Genomic DNA, 22,359 nt, shown 5'->3' on the forward strand with positions numbered 1-22,359 from the left:
GGAAGTGGAAATGTAGACTGAAATTTTCCTTATTCGGGAGCAATTGCAAGAAGTTAACATGAACCTCGGCGGAAATAAAATATGAAACAAGAGAAGGAGGACTGCAAGACAGCAGGAAGTACCTCCTCTTCCGTCAGATATATTGCTCACTCTACTCCTTTTTCCGCGGGGAAGAAACAGGCAGGATTCATTGACGTGCAAAAAAATACATTCAACACCTAAAGAAATCACTTTCAGTAATTGCACTTACGGCAAGCAAATGCTTTCACATAAATTACTGTTATGTAGGCTACATTCCTTTTTCAGCAATCGATCAATCGATTAATTAAAAGTTAGACCATATATGAAATGGATAGCAGCATTGACAGCTCAGTGGTTTTGACGATTTTCAGCCTGCTGTTTAAAGTGTTTAATAGTTTTAGTATTTATTGCTACACTAGCCGTACCCGTGCGCTCAGCTGCACCCGTTAGAAATAAATATAAAGTAATTATATAATTAAAATAGGACATTTGATCCAGGGAACATTCGTTTTTGATAGAAGGATAAATCGTTTAATATGTTACTTAATTTAAATTGAATTAAAAAATAAAAATGCGATCATTTTGATCCAGAGACCACTCATTTGGTCATAAAAATTATTTTAGGAAATACAGGAAACGAATGTACAGAATAGCCTATTAAGTTTTCTGTGCATAAGAATCTATTTTAATCTTACCTGTCCTCGATTCACTCAGAAGTTACTGTAATAACATTATAGCATTATGTCCATCTAGAGAAACTACACTTTCCAATGGTGAATTAATAATTAATTATACAAATCGGTTAATTTAGCTTCCGATATTACTTCATAGAAACGCAGAAACATTATCTGTAGGCTATCTTTCATAGCTTTCGATTGTTGCTGTCCAAGGCCCCTTATAGACGAAGTCATTTGTTTTTTAATTCATTACACGGCCATAGATGGCAGTTATTTTAATTTTAAAACTCATTTATCTCATTAAATATCAGTCCTATCAACATTTTTTTAAGAATAAAACTTATCGGAAATTATTTTTAAAGAAACTTTTGTTATGTAACATGTTTCACAAAAATCAATAATAAGCGAGATATTTCGATTTATTTAATTCAGGCCCCCTTATAACCCCCTTTTTAAATAATGTATTTTGAATGCCATAAGCCTGAAATCTAAGTTACAACGAACTTAATTTATATTCCAATTTTCATCGAAATCCGTTCAGCCATTATCGCGTGAAAAGATAACAAACATACAGACAGACAGACAGACAGACAGGCATACAAACAAAAATTTCAAAAAAGCGATATTCTTTTTCAGGGTGGTTAATTATATATGTTAGAACCAATTATTTTTGGAAAATCGAAAATTACCAGAAAAATTTCGGCTACAGATTTATTATTAGTATAGATAAAATACAAAATAAACAGATACTAGTGGCTGCAAACTGAGTTCGTTAGACGTTCAAATAAAAGTTTCTGATTTATTTTCAATGAAAAATACCAGACATTTTGAAAGTTATTTGCTTCCATAATAATGATACATATTCCCTCTGAATGTTACTTTTATGCCAAATACTTTTCTTGAACCTATCCACCTTCCGTTTTTGAGTTTCAATGCTAAAACGCAAGTAAAAATGTCAGGACGATCAGTGGGTTTCTCATGTGGGAGTAAAGCAACAGCTATTTCAGGTCATTGTGGATTGTAGGTGAAAGTTAAAGAAAGTCAGGTTTCCTAAGCTTTCGAACAATAGACATAGCATCTTGGTATAGCTGCTGCATGTAGAACTTGACATATAGAGGGTAAAATCATTTTATCCTGCTAAGAGATCTTGCTGAAATGATCGGGATGCTACAAAATTTTCTAGGCCTCTTATTTTATCAGTATGTAATACCGTCTTTCCTTAGGAACTGTAATTTTTGCGCTCTCTCGAGCCAATACTGAATCTACACCACTCCGCCATTAAATATATGAAAAAGACCCAAATTACTTGATTAATAACTATAAAATATTTGATTTTTAATAATGATGTTATTATCTTACGCAAGTTTTGTAGTTTATATATTAACATCATGGCATTAACTATAATAATAATTAATTTCTAATGGTAATAATGTCATCAAACCACCTCAAGTATTGTAGATTTTAATATCCAATACACCACAGCTGTACTCAGAAAATTACACACCGCAGAATCAGACCTGTAAATTATTTTTAGTAAGTCTTGAAGTTTTTTATAACCAATTGAATTTGAGCTCTAAATATGTCAGCAATCCTGCAGGTCATGGCCTTCGTGTAATATCCTATTGTTTATTGTAGTGTGTGTTTTGTTTTATACTGAAATCCTAGTTCTCAAAACTGACGAAAGATGGATTTTGGAAAATAGGAAAATTATGTAGGAAAGCTAACGCTTCACTGAAAGTTACTATTTTTCTGTAAAACGTCGGGTTCCAAGCTTCAAAATGAGGGGTCATTTATTAAAATCCGTTCAGCCGTTTTCCTGTAATATTCATTACCAATTCAAATTATATATGTAGATAATGAACATAGCACACACCCGTTTGAGCAAGCTTGTTGTCGGTGGCGGTTCCTGTAAATAACTACAGTGTGTTCCAAATTGATGTATACACATTTTGAAACACTATTTCTCAGCAACGAGATGAGACAGAAATACGATTTTTGCGGTTTTATATTCCTTAAGCCCGTACATGTTCAAAATGGCCCCCTTCCGCCACAGTACACACCCAACAACGACGTACAACAAAGCGACATACCAACTGGATGTTGCTAATGGAATATCATTACAGGCATGTTCAATCTGAACTCTCAGTTCCTCCAGTGTTTGTGGTTTTGTGGAGTACACTGTGTCCTTTAGAGCTCCTCATAGGTAGAAGTCTGGAGGGGTTAAATCCGGAGATCGAGGCGGGAACTCCGCAGCACTTCCTCTTCGTCCTATCCATCTCTGAGTGATTGTGCGATGGAGAAAATTCCTCACGTTGACATAAAAGTGAGTTGGAGCCCCGTCCTGTTGGAAGTAAAACCCATTTTCGTCCTCAAAGAGGTCATTAAGACGTGGAATCGTGGTTTCCAACATTTGCAGGTATTTCCCACCCGTGAAAGTCCCTTCGAAGAAGTACGGCCCAATTATTCCTCTGGAAGACAGACCACACCATACTGTTACTCCTGGAAGATTGACTGCTTTTTCTTGAAAGATGTGTGGGTTTTCGATAGCCCAGTACACACAATTGTGCCGGTTAATTGTGCCATTAAATTTAAATGTGGCTTCATCTGACCAAACAATTAAGTCTTGAAAATCTTCCCTTTCATCACACATGTTCAAGATACACACACAGAATTCCAGTCGCCTAACTGGGTCGTCCTTATTTGGTGCGTGGACAAGTCTCAGAATGTAAGGCTTCCATTTTTAAGCTCGCAAAATTCGATTAACACTGGATTTGCCGATACCAATCTCACGCGAACATTGCCTCATTGACTTCTTTGGGGATTGTGCAAAAGCCTGCATGACTGCATCAACACTCTCGTTATCGGTGGAACTTCTCTTTCTTCCGCACCGCCCTTTGAACACATCTTGCACCGTTCCATCGACTTCAAACTTGTCTCGGATTCTTGTTATAGTTAACCTTGTTGGTGGTTGTGTTCCAAATTTAGCCCTCCAACGTCGTTGAAGCTCAACAGTATTCTCCACTTTCCAATAACAGTTCAGAATCCACTTACGTTAATCGAACAATAGGTGAGAGTCGGGTAGTATCGGACAGCGGGTAATATCGGACAGTGAGTTTCTTTCATCTACCACACGATTATAGTACCTGATTGACATGGTTACGTTTCTGTGATGTCGCATAGAGATACGTAACCATGTCATTCAGGTACTACCATATGGTGGTAGATGAAAGAAACGCTCTGTCCGATATTACCCGATGTCCGATACTACCCGACTCTCCCCTAATAATTGCACCGTCATGTTTGTTTATAAACAGATGAACACATTTCCATGCTTTCCACTGCCTTCTGAATCATAAACCGCAAAAATCGTATTTTTATCTCATTTCATTGCTGTAAAATACACTCGGAATAAATAAAATTTGTTGGGTATGTAAATCCCGAAAAGACAAAGTACCGGTAGGCCTATATCATTATGTCTCGTGACCAGAATATTGTACGGAATGGAAATATAAAAATTGGAAATTTATCCAAATCAAACTTTCAGGTATAACTTCCTGTAAAGTTGATTTGAATAATTTCGAGGGAAAAATTGTTCCGGGGCCAGGCATCGAACCCGGGACATTTGGTTAAACGTATCAACGCTCTACCAACCGGGAACTCTGCCAGACACCGATCCAATTTTTCCCTCTATATCCACAGACCTCAAAGTGGGCTGAAAATCGTCAAGCAATCAACATTGAGTGCACACTGACTCTGTGTGACTTAAATTGTGGTTTTCTGTAACGTACAGTGACGTGTATTATGCATATCAAGCTTTGAGGTATAACTCCCTGTAAAGTTGATTTGAATAATTTCGAGAGAAAAATTGTTCAGTTAGTAGAGTGTTGGTACGTTTAACCAAAGCTCCCGGGTTCGATGCCTGGCCTCGGAACAATTTTTTCCTCGAAATTATGGAAATGTATCCTTTGAAGAGGTGGAAAAATGCAAATATCTTGAAGCAACAGCAACAAATATAAATGACACTCGGGAGGAAATTAAACCAGAATAAATATGGGAAATGCCTGTTATTATTCGGTTGAGAAGCTTTTGTCATCTAGTCTTCTGTCAAAAAATCTGAAAGTTAGAATTTATAAAACAGTTATATTACCGGTTGTTCTGTATGGATGTGAAACTTGGACTCTCACTTTGAGAGAGGAACAGAGATTAAGGGTGTTTGAAAATAAGGTTCTTAGGAAAATATTTGGGGCTAAGAGGGATGAAGTTACAGGAGAATGGAGAAAGTTACACAACGCAGAACTGCACGCATTGTATCCTTCACCTGACACAATTAGGAACATTAAATCCAGACGTTTGAGATGGGCAGGACATGTAGCAAGTATGGGTGAATCCAGAAAGGCATATAGAGTGTTAGTTGGGAGGCCGAAGGGAAAAAGACCTTTGGGTAGGCCGACACTTAGATGGGAGGATAATACTAAAATGGATTCGAGGCAGTTGGGATATTATGATACAGACTAGATTAATCTTGCTGAGGATAGGGACCGATGGCGGGCTTATGTGAGGGCGGCAATGAACCTGTGGGTTCCTTAAAAGCCATAAGTAAGTAAGTAAATTAATTGGCTTCTTTAAATAGATTTTAATTTTCCGCTTTTGAAGTAATATCAGTGGAGAAAATGTGAATTTTGTTGTTTCTTCTCATCCGATTAAATCATATTGGATGGCATTCACAGAATATTTGTAGGGATATGAAATGTTAGTTCTGTAGGCTAAGAGAGCAGAAGCAAGCACTCCATTTATTCCAAAGTTAAATCCAACCAATGATATCTGCATGTGTTCAGTCAAGTTCTTTACATGTGAACTTCCATCACACAAAGAGCTGTAGTTTCACGAGATTTCCTCGTATCTCAACTGAACGTAATAAATTCTCTCAGGGGATGGACAGCGAATATATACATTGCAAATGCAGTTGGAATTCTCTCTCCCCCATTCTCGCAAGTCTCTGACTTTTGTACTAAGGGCGTTGAACCCTTCAAAGTTGGCAGCGTCTGAACAAGCAGACAGAATAATGAACCTCTTGGAGAGACTGGTGTGTTTGGACAGCTATTCATTACGTATTTAATAACCACAGTAAATGCTGCTACTCACCGATTTGACGTTGTGACGAAACAAGATATATCTGAGGTCACTGGAGCATTGGTACCCCTTCACGTCCAGCTGCCTCTGCGAGAAAAACAAATAAGGAAATGTAAAGAGATTTGTGAAGAATAACAAGACAACTGGAGAAGATAATAGGAGAAAAATAAATTTTTCTTTTCCTTTTTCTGTAAATGGTTCCTAATATCTATTCTCTGCAAAGGTTCAAGGGCGTAAAACGGTTGAAAACCCTTCTAATGGCGTCAGAAATAAAGGCCTGCGGACTTGAAATGTCCACTTTATAGTAATATGCGTTACAAGAGCTGTATGTTGAAGTTTTCATGTTCGAGGAAGAGTTTGAAAAAGCGAAACGTAGTTGAGCTTTTTTAATTTCCGAGAATTGAAAGAAAACATACCGCTCGTGTATCGTACATTATTTTGTGCGAAGATCGTTTATTACATACCTGAAAGAGGAATTTCTAATTAGTTGCAATGAAATCTCCATCTTTGTTTCTGTTCAATGACGGCAAATTTGCAAAACAAAAATATCTATCTTCAACATTGTTCCTTTAAAATGTTTTCTGTGTTTACTATACTCCAGCAGGCCGTGATATACGTATGTCTTTTTTGTTCCCCCAGACTATGGAATCTTGTTGATTTTTTCACGGCTTCCTTAATGTTACTTGTATCACGAATGCAGTAACTTTAGTGGAGTTGTAGAGTTTACTTAATTTTTGCAAATATTTAAAAACAATAATTAACAGTGCAATTTAGCTGAAATTGCAGTGGTAAGTTTCCAATTTATAATTATTACTATATTGAACGCCTCTAAAAATAATATGTTAAAAGCCTAAAGCTGTAAAATCAATATGTCACTTAAGCGGTAAGAAGAGGGAAATTGTTATGTGTGTTAGGTTGGGAATACTGAATGTGGAATCTTAGACTTTCCGCGGATTAGTTTTGTGCGGAAACCAAGCAAATACGCACGATCTCGCACAAAGGTAATTTTTCTCCCCTATATTTTGTGTATTTCTCTTCATCAAAATCATTAATGCTTCTACAATTTTGCAGCTAGGAGGTTCAGTCCTACTTGAATATTAACTATACCATGCTTAACAATTTTGTACATGATTTTTTTAACTCACCGATTAACACGAAAACAAATTATTGGCTACTGAAATGGATTTCTGGCGGAAGTTGAATTTTTTTCTGTATATTCACTATATCATGTTTGACAATTGTTACATGATTTTTTTCTAACTCTCCAATTTGAAAAAATAATAAATATAGGTACTTATGTGGAATAAATAAAAGAACACGAAAATATATTATTGGCTACCGAAATGGACATCTGGCGAGAGTTGAATTTTTTTCTGTATATTTATTATACCATGTTAACATTTTGTGCCATAATTTTTTACTGACTCTCCAATTTGAAAACATAATAAATATAGGTACTTACGTGGAATAAATAAAAGAACACGAAAATATATTATTGACTACTGAAATGGACATCTGGCGAGAGTTGAATTTTTTTTCTGTATATTTATTATACAAAGTTAACATTTTGTGCCATAATTTTTTACTAACTCTCCAATTTGAAAAAATAATAAATATAGGTACTTACGTGGAATGAATAAAAGAACACGAAAATATATTATTGGCTACTGAAATGGACATCTGGCGAGAGTTGAATTTTTTTCTGTATATTTATTATACCATGTTAACATTTTGTGCCATAATTTTTTACTGACTCTCCAATTTGAAAACATAATAAATATAGGTACTTACGTGGAATAAATAAAAGAACACGAAAATATATTATTGGCTACTGAAATGGACATCTGGCGAGAGTTGAATTTTTTTCTGTATATTTATTATACCATGTTAACATTTTGTGCCATAATTTTTTACTAACTCTCCAATTTGAAAAAATAATAAATATAGGTACTTATGTGGAATAAATAAAAGAACACGAAAATATATTATTGGCTACTGAAATGGACATCTGGCGAGAGTTGATTTTTTTTCTGTATATTTATTATACCATGTTAACATTTTGTGCCATGATTTTTTACTAACTCTCCAATTTGAAAAAATAATAAATATAGGTACTTACGTGGAATGAATAAAAGAACACGAAAATATATTATTGGCTACTGAAATGGACATCTGGCGAGAGTTGAATTTTTTTCTGTATATTTATTATACCATGTTAACATTTTGTGCCATGATTTTTTACTAACTCTCCAATTTGAAAAAATAATAAATATAGGTACTTATGTGGAATAAATAAAAGAACACGAAAATATATTATTGGCTACTGAAATGGGCTTCTGGCGGGAGTTGAATTTTTTCTTTATATTCACTATACCATGTTTAACAATTTTGTACATGATTTTTTCTAACTCTCCAATTTGAAAAAAAATAATAAATATAGGTACTTATGTGGAATAAATAAAAGAACACGAAAATATATTATTGGCTACCGAAATGGACTTCTGGCGAGAGCAGAATTTTTTTCTGTATATTCACTATATCATGTTTAACAATTTTGTACATTTTTTTTTCTAGGTCTCCAATTAAAAAAAAAATAAATATAGGTACTTATGTGGTATAAACAAAAGAACACTAAAACAAATTATTGGCTACTGAAATGGACTTCTGACGGAAGTTGAATTTTTTTTTCTGTATACCATATTTAACAATTTTGTACATGATTTTTTTCTAACTCTCCAATTTAAAAAAAAATAAATATACCTATGTGGTATAAAGAAAAGAACACGAAAACAAATTATTGACTACTGAAACTCACTTTTCACAGAGAGCAGCGATAAAATCAAGAAGGGTAAAAATTAGAAATTAAATAATTGGAGAAATTTTGGAAGTTGAAAGGAACGTTCTAGGATGGTTTGGATACGTGAAAGGGATGAAAAACAGAAGAATGCCGAAGATAATGGAGTGGACTGCAGAAGGAAGGAGAAAATGGGAAACGAAGAAAACAATGAATGGGTGGCGTCAGAGGGAGTATGACTAGAAGAGATCTGGCTGAAGAAGATGCTGAGGATAGAGATTTTTGTAGGAGAAAAATTACTATGGGTGAAGAATAACTACTGTACTGTGGAAAAACCTTAATAAAAATAAACAGAACAATTAAAAAAGTGTTATTTCTGTAATTTGGAATTATTTAAAAAGATATTTGCATAGTCTTCTTTATAATATTGCAGTGTCAATGTATAAAAAAATTCAGACTGATTGATTATAATTTGTATGAGGAGTAGAACTTTAAAAAATATGCTTCATTTTTTTTAATTGAATAGCTGAAAAAAAAAAGTGTTTGATGAAAGCCTAAGTTTGGTAACTACGAGTATATTAGGTTCTAAAATACATACATGCACCGAAAATAAAAGCTCAAGCTTAAAAATGCAGAAAATTTAAATTTATCTATAGTTCTCCTTTGAAAAATCACTGTCATGAAACGACGCATAGGTACGCTGTCGTTATGCGTTTTAGAGTTTAGCAGTAATCCAATTTTGTATCACGTTGTAAAAGATAGTACCGTTTATATTCGTGAACTACCGAAAAGACAAAAGACAGACCTAATTTACAAAGAATCTAAACAAAAAGTTGAACTTTCGTTTCTCGGGTTACACAAAAAGAATTTTTGTAATCACAAAAATATCTCATTCCGTATCTGATAATATTACGTTATTAATAGAGTGACGTTATTAATTACCGTAGGCCTTGAAAGATTGAAGTTTCGATGTGCTTGAAACAAAGCAGTTTTGATTCCAGCTAGCCGTGACAAAATATAGAGGAAAAACAAGTAAATATGGCATTATAATAAATTATTATTATTATTATTATTATTATCATTATTGTTATTATTATTATTATTATTATTATTATTATTATTATTATTATTATTATTATTATTATTATTATATAAATTGTGGAGTCCCGCAGGGATCTACTTTAGGACCTCTCCTATTTATTATATTCATGGATGATAAATGTAAAAGAATAACTTCTGACTGTTTATTATTTGCAGACGATTTAAAAATTTTTCGTACAATCAAAAGTAGTACTGACTGTCAATCACTTCAATGTGACATTAATTCAGTCGCTAAATGGTCGGAAGACAATGGTATGAAAATTAACGAATCCAAAACTAATGTAATAACCTTTTCTAGAAAAACTTCTTCACTGAAATTTAATTATTATCTAAATATTGTTCTAATTAACAGAATGGATTGCGTAAAAAATTTGGGAATATTCTTTGGCAGTAAATTGTATTTTCATAGTCACGTTGATTACATTTACAATCACGTAATCAGAATGTTAGGAATAATACGGTCAATAACTTATTCTTCTTCCACGCCCGATTCTCTTTTAATGCTATACTATACATTGGTGCGATCGAAACTCGAATATGCATCTGTAGCTTGGAACTCGATTACAACTACGGACTCGGCTAAATTAGAAAATATACAAAGAAAATTTATAACTTTATGTTCATTCAGATTTCTGCCCATTAATTCCGGGTATAGTTATGAGAGAAAATGTGAATATTTTAATTGTCAAAATCTATATGCTAGACGCCATGAGCTAGATTATCTGTTCTTTTGTAAAGTCCTCGAAGGTGATATATCCTGTGACTCTTTCTTAAACAACATTACCTTACGTATTCCAACAAAAGATATGAGAGCCCACAAACGTTTCTACATTAGAAATTCGAAATGTCTTTCACCAGTCTCCAGATGCATTAAAAATGCCAACATGCATGGCTGCGAATTCGATCCCTTCAATGTATAGACTTAGTTTGCTCTTGGCAACGATTTATCATTTATGTATTCTTTTAGGCGTTATACTCAATTATCATTGTCTCATATTATTCTTAGCTATCCATTCATCATCATTATTTAAATTAATTGTAATTGTATTTATGTGTAATAATTATTTTTGTTTTATGTTTTTGTTAAATTTGTGCTGAACTGTAATTGGCCACTGGCTGTTGTACAGCACATTAAATATAAGTAAATAAATATATATATATATAAATAAATAAAATAAATAAAATTATTATTATTATTATTATTATTATTATTATTATTATTATTATTATTATTATTATTGTTCATTCAACACAGTGTAATTCTAAAATATTTAACTGTGATGTTATTTTCCAAATAAATCCAGTTCTCTGTACTGATATTTATTAATTGCAATTTCAAACACCTGATAGCGCTATATCGATGTGTGAATCTTTTCCACTATCAATTGCATTGTTGTCTTTAGACTACGCCCCATGGAATGAGGAAGCGATTATGATGTAGTTAACGAGAAGGCTGCGTCTTGTTAAATTTAAATGCGGAAAGAATAAAGACAGAAATAAAAAGAAATATAAAACTTTTATTTCAAATCCCAAATATCTTTATATTCCAAACCATTTTGATAACAACAATCACGAAGAGCATCAACGTTTCGATGAATTCGCTCATGCGCTATTAATAGAAAGACGTTATTTATTACCGTTGGCCTTGGAAGACTGAAGTTTCGAAGTGCTTAAAACAAAGCAGTTTTGATTCCAGCCAGCCGTGATAAAATATAAAGGAAAAACAAGTAAATGTGACATAATACGTTATTATTATTATTATTATTATTATTATTATTATTATTATTATTATTACTAGCCGTACCCGTGCGCTCCGCTGCACCCGTTAGAAATAAATATAAAGTAATTACATAATTAAAATAGGACATTTGATCCAGGGAACACTCGTGTTTGATAGAAAGATAAATCGTTTAATATGTTACTTAATTTAAATTGTATTTAAAATATTAAAATGCGATCATTTTGATCCGGAGACCACTCATTTGGTGCAATGACAATTCCTTTAACATGTTTCTTAATTGTTATTACCAATTATTTTCGGAAAAGCGAAAATTAACAGAAAAATTTTGGCTACAGATTTATTATTATGTTTATATTATATTATATTATGAAAAAGTGTGTTGATAACGGATGTACTCGAATTAGAAAGTTTTTAATTTGCTGTGGGAGCTCTTGAATCTCAGGAGGAACAACTTTTACAACAGCGCAACATAATCTGCTTGGCTCATTACCCAATTTTTTTGCATTGCATTTATTGCATATGTATTTTATGTATTTTAACACGATTCAATTGAGCATAGTTAAAATTTGAATTATAAAATAATGGATTGCTAAGCTAACGTACTATTACTGCATACTAAATCAATACACTTTCGTTGTTCGTTAATTCTCTGAGATAAAAATTAATATGTTCATAAACATTATTTTAAGAAATACAGGAAATGAATATACACAATAACCTATCAAGTTTTCTGCGCATAAGAAGCTATTTTAATCTTACCTCTCCTCAATTCACTCACAAGTTACTGTAATAACATTATAGCATTATGTCCATCCAGAGAAACTACACTTTCCAATGATGAAATAATAATTAATTATACAAATCGGTTAATTTAGCTTCAGATATTACTTCATACAAACACAGAAACATTGTCTGTAGGCTATGTTTCATAGCTTTCGATTGTTGTGTCCAAGGCCCCTTATAGACGAAGTCATTTGTTTTTTATTTCAATACACCGCCTTAGATGGCAGTTATTTTAATTTTAAAACTCATTTATCTCATTAAATATCAGCCCTATCAAACTTTTTCAGAGAATAAAACTTATCAGAAATAATTTTTAAAGAAACTTTTGTTATGTAACATATTTCACAAAAATCAATAATAAGCGAGATATTTCGATTTATTTAATTCAGGCTCCCTTACAACCCCCCTTTTAAATAACGTATTTTGAATGCCATATAGACTATAATCTAAGTTACAACGAACTTAATTTATATTACAATTTTCATCGAAATCGGTTCAGCCATTATCGCGTGAAAAGGTAACAAACATACAGACAGACAGACAGACATACAAACAAAATTTTCAAAAAAGCGATTTTCGGTTTCAGGGTGGTTAATTATATATGTTAGGACCAATTATTTTTGGAAAATCGAAAATTACCAGAAAAATTTTGGCTACAGATTTATTATTAGTATAGATTATTATTATTATTATTATTATTATTATTATTATTATTATTATTATTATTAATGTCATTAGAAGAATCAAAAGTTTTAAATATGTTATCAGCATCACTTATAGAAATGTCGCTATGAATTTAAGACTTTTGCTGGGTAAGAGCTGCAATTTAAAATATCATTAATCTCTACGTACAATTTTCAGTCTCTGTCTTGCGTCGCCTTGGTGTGAAGCAGGCTCTGCAGACAATATTGATGAGAACTGAATCGACCCATTAGATAATTGCTGATTACCAGGTTTCATCAGGCGGGGAATTTATATGGAATCCAGCCGTGATTAATGAACTAACCTGCAGAAAACACTTGAATATCGATGTATCGATTAATCGCTGCAACTGCCAATATTTGGCTCGGTTCCCAAACATACAGCGTCGTACGTTCGTCATCTGTTTACTCTGGCGCCACGTTCGCGTCTTCAAGCGGAAGAAGAAGTGTGCCGAGTTCGAGGAGACAGACAATAGACGTTTCCGGTTGACGAAAGGAAAAAGTGGGATTTTAAAAGACAAGCGTTATTGCAAATATTAAAGGAAGAAGTAATCCGCAGGTCATGAATTTGTATTAGTTTAACTTTCGCTTGTTCATGTCAATAGTTTAAGTTGTGTTACCTTTTTTTGTCATTGTCTGTCTTAACTTATCTGTACTTTGTTCATGGTCAAGCCAAAAATGATAACATTAATTCCTATTGTGATTGTGTGAGATAGTTTCGTTTAATATCCGCATTTCCTAAACTAGTACGCTGGACTGCAAAAGAAATGCTGATGATAATAATAATAATAATAATAATAATAATAATAATAATAATAATAATAATAATAATAATAATAATAAAGGTGCAAATATTCAAATATATTGCAGCAACAGTAACAAATATAAATGACACTCGGGAGTAAATTAAACGCATAATAAATATGGGAAATGCCTGTTATTATTCGGCTGAGAAGCTTTTATCATCCAGTCTGCTGTCGAAAAATCTGAAAGTTAGAATTTATAAAACGGTTACATTACCGGTTGTTCTGTATGGTTGTGAAACTTGGACTCTCACTTTGAGAGAGGAACAGATGTTAAGGGTATTTGAGAATAAGATGCTTTGGAAAATATTTGGAGCTAAGAAGGATGAAGTTACAGGAGAATGGAGAAAGTTACACAACACAGAACTGCACGCATTATATTCTTCACCTGACATAATTAAGAACATTATATTCGGACATTTGAGATGGGCAGAACATGTAGCACGTATGGGCGAATCCAGAAATGCATATAGAGTGTTAGTTGGGAGGCCGGAAGGAAAAAGATCTTTGGAAGGCCGATACGCAGATGGGAGGATAATATTAAAATGGATTAGTGGGAGGTGGGATATGATGGTAGGGACTGGATTCATTTTGCTTAGGGTAGGGACCGATGGCGGGCTTATGTGAGGGCGGCAAAGAAACTCCGGGTTCTCTAATTAAGTAAATAATAATAATAATAATAATAATAATAATAATAATAATACTTACGACTTTTAAGGATCCCGGAGGTTCATTGCCGCCCTCACAAGAGCCCATCATCGGTCCCTATCATGTGCAAGATTAATCCAGTCTCTATAAACATATCCCACTTCCCTCAAATGCATTTTAATAGTATCCTCCCATCTATGTCTCGGCCTCCATAAAGTATTTTCCCCTCTGGCCTCCCAACTAACACTCTATATGCACATCTGGATTCGCCCATACGTGCTACATGCCCTGCACATCTCAAACGTCTGGATTTAATGTTCCTAATTATGTCAGGTGAAGAAAATAATGCGTGCAGTTCTGCGTTGTGTAACTTTCTCCATTCTCCTGTAACTTCATCCCTTTTAGTCCCAAATATTTGCCTAATAACCTTATTCTCAAACACTCTTAATCTCTGTTCCTCTCTCAAAGTGAGAGTCCAAGTTTCATAACCATAAAGAACGAACTGGTAATATAACTGTTTTATAAATTCTAACTCTTAAGATATTTTGACAACAGACTAGATGACAAAAGCTTCTCAGCCAAATAATAAGAGGCATTTCCCATGTTTATTCTGCATTTAATTTCCTTCCGAATATCATTTATATTTGTTACTGTTGCTCGAATATATTTGAATTTGTCCGCTTCTTCGAAGGATAAATCTACCATTTTTATAGTTCCATTTCGTACAATATTATAATAATAATAATAATAATAATAATAATAATAATAATAATAATAATAATAATAATAATAATAATAATAATAATAATAATTTCTTTTATTTTATATACTTATATTTAATGTGCTGTACAACAGCCAGAGGCCAATTACAGTTCAGCACAAACAATATAACAAAAACATTAGCAATAATTTACAATAAAAGTACAAAGAAATAATTAAATTATTGGCAATTAATTAAAATGATAATTGCAAATGAAATAATGGAATCATAAATGAAGAATGGAATCATATAAAATAGTATTACAAAAATATGCAAGATTATAATACAACGACAATAATGACAATGAATGGACGGGATAAAATGGATGACTAAACTACATAGCATAATGAGATTAAAAGTAATTTTATTTGAAAATGAAAGGACGGAATCAAGTAAATTAATAAATAACAAAATTATATAAGAGTTAGCGAGAATAATATTAAAATACATATTTAAACAAAAGATATAAATGAAAACTGATATAAAGCTTCAAAGTATATACTACACATTAAATGGATCCAAGATTGATCCATGCAAATTAGCATATTTTATACAGGGACATCATTTTATTTTTACTAACATTTTTAATATTAACCTGGCTATACCTTTAGAGAACAGGAAACACAGATTGCTACCCCTTCCACGACTGTAGTTCGATGATACTGGCGTAAAACACAAACAAATCACTCTACTAGATATAGGAGGAAAGAAAAGTAGTTCATCCATTTACGTAAACTAGGAAATATCGCGATTTTGAGTTCGATAATTTTCATTAGGTGTTTGTTTAATCTTAATACAGTACTGTATTAAGAATAAGTGTTTTTACTCACGAACTGAGTTAGCCATGCGAACGTATTCATTATGCAGTGTATATTATACTGTCTACAGCACATTAGCGTACAATAAAGAGAATGAAGTTAAATTGAAAAATAATCATAATATGAATATTTAAACACAATTTTGAAAATGGTGGCCGTTCATTTCGATGCAGGCTTCAGTTCTTTTGTGCATATTATCGCACTATAGACTATTGCATCTAATTCCAATTACCAGTTTCGTCCTTCGTACTAGTAACTCATGTTGAAATAATTTTGTACCTAGTCTATAAAAGAGTACCTTACGTACTGTAAATTCAATCTTCACTTCTGCCCGACCCGCACAGATAAAATTAATCAGACATGCTATCTACTGTCCGTCCAAGTGGTTATGCCGCAGGATTGTAGAAAGGAGGGAAATCACGTGACAGTTAATTACTTAACGAGGCCCTTTTATTTAAGTTATTTTAAACAGTTGCATAATATTACGTAAACGTCCAATTCCTAACAGAAATTAATGTTTTCAGAAAAGAGCTAAGACAGTCCTGTTTTTACAGAGGGGCGAACAGAAGCAGGTGGAGGAAATAGGGATGCGACGTAGGCAAACGGAGAGTACCTGTGCGAAAATATGATTCAATATTGAAAGCTCTTTCGTCACTGGAAAACGCGAACATATTTCTGGAACGTACTATACTCTCTAAGTCAGTGCTGTTTACTATATGCGGTCTTGGATCTGTGTGTAGAGGACAGTTGGAACTTCATTAGTAGAAGGGGTGGGAGTGAAGTACATTAAAAAACTCAGGTACATAAAAATTGAAGTGAAAATAAAATGATGTCCCTGTACATCTGCAGACTGGAGAGAGAGATTTAGAATTTCTATTGTAAAACATTTTGTGATATCTTAAACCCTTAGCAGGAATAGGAAGACTGATATTGCTTATAATTTATTTATTTATTTATTATTTATTAATATTTGTGTGCTGAACAACAGCCAGAGACCAATTATAGTTCAGCACAATACACAAACAGAAGATACAAAGGTGCAAAACAAAAATAAATAATATCTTAAATAACAAAAACATACGTCAATAAAATTGAGTACAAACAGTAAAAACTAATAATCAAAACGAAACTAAACCTTAAAAGGATCTAAATTGTGCCCCTGCAAATTGGCATATTTTATGCATCTACAGACTGGAGAAAGTGATTTTGAATTTCGGTTATAAAAATTTTTTTGAAATCTTAAACCTTTTTTAGGAATACGAAGGCTGATATTGTTTATGATAGACTCACAATCAATATCACCCTTGATAACTTTGCAAAAAAATTGATAGTCAAGATTTAGACGTCTAGCATAAAGGCTACAACAGTTAAAATATTTACTGGTAATCTCATAGTTAAAGTCAGTGGAATTGGGTATATATCGAAAAGCACATAAGGAAATAAATTTTCTTTGAATATTTTCCAATTTAACCGAATCGGTTGAAGTAATGAAATTCCAGGATACTGATGCATATTCAAGTTTAGAGCGAACCAAAGTAAAGTATAGAATTAATAGTGACTCAGGAGTAGAAAAAGAATAAGTTATAGACCTTATTAAACCAAGCATTCTTATTGAATGATTATAAATATATTGAACATGATCGTGAAAGTATAATTTAGAATCGAGTAGTACAGCAAGATCTTTTATAGAATTTTTTCTAATAATACAGGCGTTATTAAGAGAATAATTAAATCTTATGGAAGTAGTTTTTCGAGAGTACGAAATGACAAATCGGCAGAACTATTTATTGAGCGAAAGATTTTGAGATAATCAGCAAATAACAGGTAGTTTGAACTTATTCTTTTACATATGTCATCAATAAATAATAAAAATAATAGAGGGCCCAATGTAGATCCTTGAGGAACTCCACATAAACAATTAAATGGGTCAGAGAGAGAATCACCTAGACGAACACAACATTGTCTATTAGTTAAATAGTTTTCAAACCAGCTCACGTAGTTAGAAGAGAGACCAAAGTTTTTAAATTTATTTATCAAAATATTGTGAGGTACAACATCAAACGCTTTGCTAAAGTCAATATAAATTGAGTCACTTTGACCTTGGGTTTCAACAACAGATAATAATAATAATAATAATAATAATAATAATAATAATAATAATAATAATAATAATAATAATAATAGATTTACTGGTGTATTACAGTAAATTGCTGTATCTTTGTACCTAATTGGTTGGTTGGTGCGACTCACCAGCGTGTGGTTGGTGACTAGGAGCGATACGGAGTCGTTGTTGGTGTCGAGGAAGGCCAGCGCGCCGTCGTCCGTCTGGAACACGAAGTGCGTGTGCGATATCCAGACGGGCGGCATGCGCCGAGGCATAAGGTCGCCCTGCAGGTACTCCCCCAGCTTCATCCGGCGTCCGCTCCAGTACAGCATCTCGTCCACGTAGCCCAGCAGGTAGATGGCCGTCAGGATGCCCACTATCACGAAGCTGATCACCAGCAGGGACAGGACGATGCTGCGCCAGTTGTGGCTGTCGTTCGCACCGGCCAGCACCAGGTCCTGCGCACAAAACAAAGTCCGGCCCATTTAGGAAGACGTCCCGAGAAGGCAAACGTACGAGTCAAAGATATGACATGTGGCAGTGAAGGCACTGACTTTTCATCCTCTAGAAGGCTTTGGAACACGTACAGGTCACCGCAATTGTTATTTGTGCGAGATCGTGCGTATTTGCTTGCTTTCCGCACAAAACCAATACGCGTTAAGTGTGAAATACCACATTCAGTATTCCCAACGTAACACACATAACAATTTCCCTATTCTTACCGCTTAAGCGTCATATTCATTTTACTGCTTAAAGGCCCATTCACAATGAAAATTAAACATAAACATAACGTAAGCATAAAACCTTGTGTCCATGTTATTTAATGAAAGCATTCACAATGAATTACATAAGCATAAACTTAATCTTAATCATAAGACGTTAACATTAGAGTTTGCAAACTCAAAACTTCCATGCTTATGTTTATGCGATTTGGAAACAGTACACAAGCGGAAAGCGTGTTTTCACTTTTTGTTTAACATCTCATGGGCTTTGCCTACAGGCAATATTTTGATCTATTGGCCGTGATGATAGCTAGGCGCGCAACATGGAATCATATGACGAAAAGTTGATTATTTTACATCTCCGTTTCTTTGATTTCAAGTATTGAAAGCCATATACTGATGCCATTGTAGTTATTAGAAACATAAATTGAATAGCTACATCGTCAGTCATTGTGCAATTCTCCATTTTTATGTAATAGATTCTGTAGTTTTGTTGATTCGGTATGTTTGTTTCCACACACGTGTTATGTTTACGTTATGTTTAATTTTCATTGTGAATGGGCCTTGGCTACTTAAGTTTGTGGCATATGTTTATGTGCTTATGTTAATGTTTACGTTATGTTTAATTTTAATTGTGAATGAGCCTTTAGGCTTTATAACGTATTATTTTTAAAGACGTTCAATATAGTAATAATTATAATTTGGAAACTTATCACCACTGCAATTTCACCTAAATTGCACTGTTAATTATAGTTTTTAAATATTTTGCACGACAAAAGCAACATTGGTACTAGGATTCACAAAACTGCAACCACAGTCTCCAGTGCATCGACTTCCTGCCAGACGGAGGGTTTATCACATGCTGTCATCTATAGTGCTAATGCTTCAACTTCGACGGAAACTGGAAAATCGATATTCATGCAAAAAAAGTTTCACAATAGAAAAAACTGGTGGTGGTGCTCCAGTGACTCTGAATAACTGCACAAATGTGACAACTAATTTTAATGTGCAGAAATAAATAATTTTGTTATAATTTCAATGTGCAGAAATAAATAGTTTTGTTATAATTTCAATGTGCAGAAATAAATAATTTTCTTAAAGTATTAAAATAAAAATTAATCATTATATAACCTTACCGTTTGTTTTTAGTTCGCATTTATAGACTGGGGGGAAAAAAAGACAGACGTATATCACGGCCTGCTGGAGTATAGTAAACACAGAAAACATTTTATAGGAACAATGTTGAAGATAGATATATTTGTTTTCCAAAGTTGCCGTCATTGAACAGAAACCAACATGGAGATTTCATTGCAACTAATTATAAATTCCTCTTTCAGGTATGTAATAAACAATCTTCGCACAAAATAATGTACGATACACGAGCGGTATGTTTGTTTTCATGTTCTCGGAAATTAAAAAAGGTCAACTACGTTTCGATTTTTCAATCTTTTCCTCGAACATGAAAACGTCAACATACCGCTCTTGTAACGCATATTAATATTTCATGGCGCTCGATGCAAGAGACCCTGAGTAACTCTGTAAACGATCAGACTTCCGTACTGCTTTCTAAGATCTTGCGATGAAGACTACCTGTTACACAAAAACCACTTACCAAATGGGAACAATAATATTATTTTGAAAGTACCATGGCAGACAAGATGAGGACCATAACAAAGGTAACAAAACCCAGGTCAAAGACAAGGACACGATAAGGTCCACAAGGTTAATGATTAGGAACAAGACAAAGACAATAAGGACCACAACAAGCACCAAGATAGGGATCACGATAAAGACCACGATATGAACCATTTCAAGATACTTATCGTGGTCCTTGTTGTGAGCCTTATCGTGGTCCCTATCGTGAAACTTGTCATGGTTCATCTGGTCTTTGTCGTGATCCTTAACTTGAACCTTGTCATGATTCATCTGGTCTTTGTCGTGATCCTTAACGTGAACCTTGTCATGGTTCATCTGGTCTTTGTCGTGATCCTTAACGTGAACCTTGTCATGGTTCATCTGGTCTTTGTCGTGATCCTTAACGTGACCCTTGTCGTGGTTCATCTGGACTTTGTCGTGATCCTTAACGTGAACCTTGTCGTGGTTCATCTGGTCTTTGTCGTGATCCTTAACGTGAACCTTGTCATGGTTCATCTGGTCTTTTTGTCGTGATCCTTAACGTGAACCTTGTCATGGTTCATCTGGTCTTTGTCGTGATCCTTAACTTGAACCTTGTCATGATTCATCTGGTCTTTGTCGTGATCCTTAACGTGAACCTTGTCATGGTTCATCTGGTCTTTGTCGTGATCCTTAACGTGAACCTTGTCATGGTTCATCTGGTCTTTGTCGTGATCCTTAACGTGACCCTTGTCGTGGTTCATCTGGACTTTGTCGTGATCCTTAACGTGAACCTTGTCGTGGTTCATCTGGTCTTTGTCGTGATCCTTAACGTGAACCTTGTCATGGTTCATCTGGTCTTTTTGTCGTGATCCTTAACGTGAACCTTGTCATGGTTCATCTGGTCTTTGTCGTGATCCTTAACGTGAACCTTGTCATGGTTCATCTGGTCTTTGTTGTGATCCTTAACGTGAACCTTGTCATGATTCATCTGGTCTTTGTCGTGATCCTTAACGTGAACCTTGTCATGGTTCATCTGGTCTTTGTCGTGATCCTTAACGTGAACCTTGTCATGGTTCATGTGGTCTTTGTCGTGATCCTTAACGTGAACCTTGTCATGGTTCATCTGGTCTTTGTCGTGATCCTTAACGTGAACCTTGTCATGGTTCATCTGGTCTTTGTCGTGATCCTTAACGTGAACCTTGTCGTGGTTCATCTGGAATTTGTCGTGATCCTTAACGTGAACCTTGTCATGGTTCATCTGGTCTTTGTCGTGATCCTTAACGTGACCCTTGTCGTGGTTCATCTGGACTTTGTCGTGATCCTTAACGTGAACCTTGTCGTGGTTCATCTGGTCTTTGTCGTGATCCTTAACGTGAACCTTGTCATGGTTCATCTGGTCTTTGTCGTGATCCTTAACGTGAACCTTGTCATGGTTCATCTGGTCTTTGTTGTGATCCTTAACGTGAACCTTGTCGTGGTTCATCTGGTCTTTGTCGTGATCTTTAACGTGAACCTTGTCGTGGTTCATTTGGTCTTTGTCGTGATCCTTAACGTGAACCTTGTCATGGTTCACCTGGTCTTTGTCGTGATCCTTAACGTGAACCTTGTCGTGGTTCATCTGGTCTTTGTCGTGATCCTTAACGTGAACTTTGTCATGATTCATCTGGTCTTTGTCGTGATCCTTAACGTGAACCTTGTCATGGTTCATCTGGTCTTTGTCGTGATCCTTAACGTGAACCTTGTTGTGGTTCATGTTGTTTTTGTTGTAATCCTTAGCATGACTATTGTTGTGGTCCATATGGTCCTTATCGTGAACCTTATTGTAGCTTATTGTTGTGGTTCTTAGTGATCCTTGTCGTGAACCTTATTGTGGTTTATGTTGTCCTTGTGAACTTTATCGTGGTTCTTGTGGTGGTTCATATGATGCTTTTCGTAGTTC

The 22,359-nt window shown here is 34.2% G+C and overlaps 1 protein-coding gene across 2 annotated transcripts in view; it reads right to left on the reverse strand.

The window, feature by feature from the left end:
• The window catches only part of LOC138711154 (inactive dipeptidyl peptidase 10), a 491,022-nt gene that overhangs the window by 178,209 nt on the left and 290,454 nt on the right, over positions 1 to 22,359 (reverse strand). For both annotated transcript variants that reach the window (XM_069842506.1, XM_069842507.1), the window contains exons 3-4: positions 18,228 to 18,539; positions 5,841 to 5,915 (exon numbers count right to left, since the gene is read on the reverse strand). In XM_069842506.1, coding sequence (XP_069698607.1) covers positions 5,841 to 5,915; positions 18,228 to 18,539 — 387 coding nt within the window. The remainder of the gene's footprint in view (positions 1 to 5,840; positions 5,916 to 18,227; positions 18,540 to 22,359) is intronic.

Source organism: Periplaneta americana, chromosome 12 (genome assembly GCF_040183065.1).
Source record: "Periplaneta americana isolate PAMFEO1 chromosome 12, P.americana_PAMFEO1_priV1, whole genome shotgun sequence".
NCBI classification, from domain to species: domain Eukaryota; kingdom Metazoa; phylum Arthropoda; class Insecta; order Blattodea; family Blattidae; genus Periplaneta; species Periplaneta americana.